At 34.7% G+C, this 3,035-nt stretch overlaps 1 protein-coding gene across 1 annotated transcript; it reads right to left on the bottom strand.

Moving 5' to 3' along the window:
* Positions 1-584: 584 nt before the first annotated feature.
* LOC149572404 (late embryogenesis abundant protein D-34-like) lies at positions 585-2,449 on the bottom strand. The gene is made up of 4 exons (XM_089811187.1): positions 2,175-2,449; positions 1,970-2,101; positions 1,692-1,889; positions 585-958 (listed from the first exon to the last, which is right to left on the bottom strand). The coding sequence occupies exons 2-4, from the start codon at positions 2,087-2,089 to the stop codon at positions 776-778; spliced, it is 501 nt and encodes a 166-aa protein (XP_089667313.1). The 5' UTR covers positions 2,090-2,101; positions 2,175-2,449; the 3' UTR covers positions 585-775.
* Positions 2,450-3,035: the final 586 nt, after the last annotated feature.

Raw genomic sequence — 3,035 nt, 5'->3', positions numbered from 1 at the left:
TATATTTTAATAATAGCATGTATGTAATTCTATTTATATTTATATTTTAATAATAGCATGTATGTAATTCTATTTATATTTATATTTTAATAATATATTAAAAAAATATATTACTGACAATAAAACAAATTAAAAATTTTCTCTCACTATATTTGTAATTGAAAACAAAGGAAAAATCAATGAATGTATGTGAAAATACTTTGAAAGCATATGTAATTCTATAATGTTGATATTTCAATGATATATTAAAAAAACAAAGGAAAAATCAATGAATGTCTCTGAAAATACTAGCTTTTTGAAAGCATATATGTAATTCTATAATATTGATATTTCAATAATATATTAAAAATACTTATTACCCACGAAAGAAAACAATTAAAAAATTTCTATCAGTATATTTGTAATTGAAAACAAAGGAAAAATCAATCCGGAAAAAACTAATCCAAAAATTCAAAAATGTATTTGAGTATTTGCTCTTCAACAAGAAATTTTGAGAAAAAAACCACTATATTTGTAATTGAAAACAAAAAAATATATATGAAAAAAAAAAGTCTTATCGAGTCACAAAATAGCCTACCAGCCGAAATAACAATTTCTTTTTATTATTTTTATTTAATTTATTTTAGAAAATGTGCATTAACGAAGAAGCCATTATACATATACAATTCTCTAATTTGTTTAGAGTAAGTTACATGATTGTTGTTTACATTGGAGAGAACAGTGTATGTGTATCTACAGGGTCTTTCATACAGCTCCAGAGGCAGGGCAGAAAGAACTAGTTCACGTTAGGATTTATGTGCCCCTGCTCGGCGTTCCACTCCGCAGCTCGCTGGATAGTAGCGGCGATTCCATTATCCTCCAGATGTCCTGTTGCCTCATTCCGCATTTCCGCCTCCGCCACCTTCTGCGCATCCCTCATGTTCACTGGTTTATTAAGCTCCGCTATGTCCTTTGCCCGCTGCACCACCAAAAAAATCCCTAAAATTAGAAGAAATCAATATAACCCTAACCAGGCATCAACGTGAAGTAATCCCTGTTCTATTCATTAAATCCACTGAAAATCTCCCTTCATGCGGACAAGAACCTCAACATTAACATAAATTTTGACAGTATTTACAAAAAAATTCATGGAGTCCACAGAAAACCCTCTTGTTGCATACAAGAACTAAAAATTAATAATTTTTTTGACAGAATCTTGTAAACAATCGTGAATTCTTCTGAAAATCTATCTTATCGCATACACAAACTAAACATGAGGGAGAATTTTGACAGAATCTTAAAAAAAATCACGGAGTCAACTGAAAATCCTTCTTATTGTATCGAAAAATTAATGACTTTTTTGACAGAATCTTCTAAACAATCACGAATTCCGAAAATCTCTCTTATCGCATACACAAACTAAACATTCGGGAGAATTTTGACAGAATCTTATAAATAAACACTAAGTCAACTGAAAATCCTCCTTATTGTGTCGAAAACCTTAACATTAAAGATAATTTTGACAGAATCTTTAAAAATACCATGAAGTCCCTGAAAATATCTCTTATTGCATACAAAAACCTAAACATCTAAGATAATTTTGACAAGTATCATTAAAAATTCATGAAGTTCACTGAAAATCCGTCATGTTGCAAGATTTCAACAGAAACTTTAAAAGACCCCTAAAATGCACATATTTAAGCGCTACTCACGCTTAAGATTTGTCCCAGGGTGCGGCGATCAGGGATCCCAGCGGTTCTCTGTTCAAGAACATGCTGTGCTTGGGAGGCCGGGCCGCCGTGCAAACCCTCGCGCACACCGGTGGCTCTGCCCTCCAAGCTCCTGAGGGCGCTCACAGTCGCCGGATCAATCTGCTTCTCCGGATTCACCTTCGCTACCACTGCTAGCGCCTGAACCATTTGCACACTCCATATTACCACCGGAATCCTATAAAATGCCCGATTTTGCTTGAAAAGAAACTGAAATTTACCTCTCCAATGGTAATAGGACCAGTATGCCCCTCAAGTCCCGGCCTCTGCTCATGTTGCTGCTCAGAACCAGTTTGCCCCTGCAAGCTCTGCCTCTGTTCTTGCTGTTGCTCAGTGTTCATAATGCCTATTGTCTGCAAACAGATCCTCAGTGGTTAGAACATAAACATGTCGGAAATTTTGAAAGGAAACAAGGAAAACGCCTACTTGGTTACGGAATTTCGATGTGTTTGATGTTTCTTCAAGTTCTCATTCAGGCTTAGTGTTTAAGGAGTTTTGAGTATAAATAGGGCTGTGGAGCGGTGGTGTCGTGTGTAGGAAAGACAGGTGTCGTTCCTGCATTTTTGGGAGATGAAAGAAGCCCACGTTTGAGGGTTAGCAGGGGACTATAAAGTGTCAAGATAAGCTCCTGCCACACTACATTACACGTATTGCAGGGTTTGGCTTCCTCACAGCTCCAGGTCGGTGCTACGAAATCACTTGCCCAGAATTGCTTCTCACGGTAGTTTTGAGTTGCAGATTTCTACCCTATATTTTTGTCGTTGATTTCATATGTTTAGCCTACTACGGAATTATTTATTTATTTCAATATTGCACGAATGAATTTGTCTAAATTTATAGGTATATTAAGATGGTTTATTAGTCCCTCCCGTTAGGCACAAGACTAAAGTTTTATTGTGCTTCTTATTCAATTTATCTTTCCTTAAAAATCATGTCAAAAACTTTATACTATAGTTTGGATCATTTCATTATATTAATTCATGTTTCATCTTATTATTTTAATTGGCTGGAGCAATTTTTTTTTGATGGTCTTTCTGTAATTAATTCACAAAATTGGTTAAGATTTGTATGTAATCTTGTAAGTAACATTTGTCAAATGAATCACATGTTCGTGTATCTACATTTGGCTTGCATGCAAAGACATTTGGTAGATGAGAAATCCATCTCATTTTACTTGAAATAATAGCTGAAAGAGTTCTATCTTAGGATTTTTACTTGTTGAGAAGACGTCTAATAGTAGGGCACATCTTTCAAGCAACATCAAATGGGTGTCCACATCAAGTTCTT

Source organism: Cupressus sempervirens, chromosome 2, assembly GCF_028749045.1.
Source record: "Cupressus sempervirens isolate cs-2001-9-10 chromosome 2, ASM2874904v1, whole genome shotgun sequence".
Lineage (NCBI taxonomy): Eukaryota > Viridiplantae > Streptophyta > Pinopsida > Cupressales > Cupressaceae > Cupressus > Cupressus sempervirens.
The sequence above is the reverse complement of the archived record's forward strand: the minus strand, read 5'-3'. Positions and strand labels throughout refer to the sequence as shown.

Coding starts and splice junctions, on each gene's coding strand:
- LOC149572404 (XM_089811187.1), bottom strand. CDS start 2,089: ATGAACACTGAGCAACAGCAAGAACAGAGGCAGAGCTTGCAGGGGCAA. Junction 1,890..1,969: donor GTCCTATTACCATTGGAGAG/GTAAATTTCAGT, acceptor CAAATGGTTCAG/GCGCTAGCAGTGGTAGCGAA. Junction 959..1,691: donor CCCTGGGACAAATCTTAAGC/GTGAGTAGCGCT, acceptor TTGGTGGTGCAG/CGGGCAAAGGACATAGCGGA.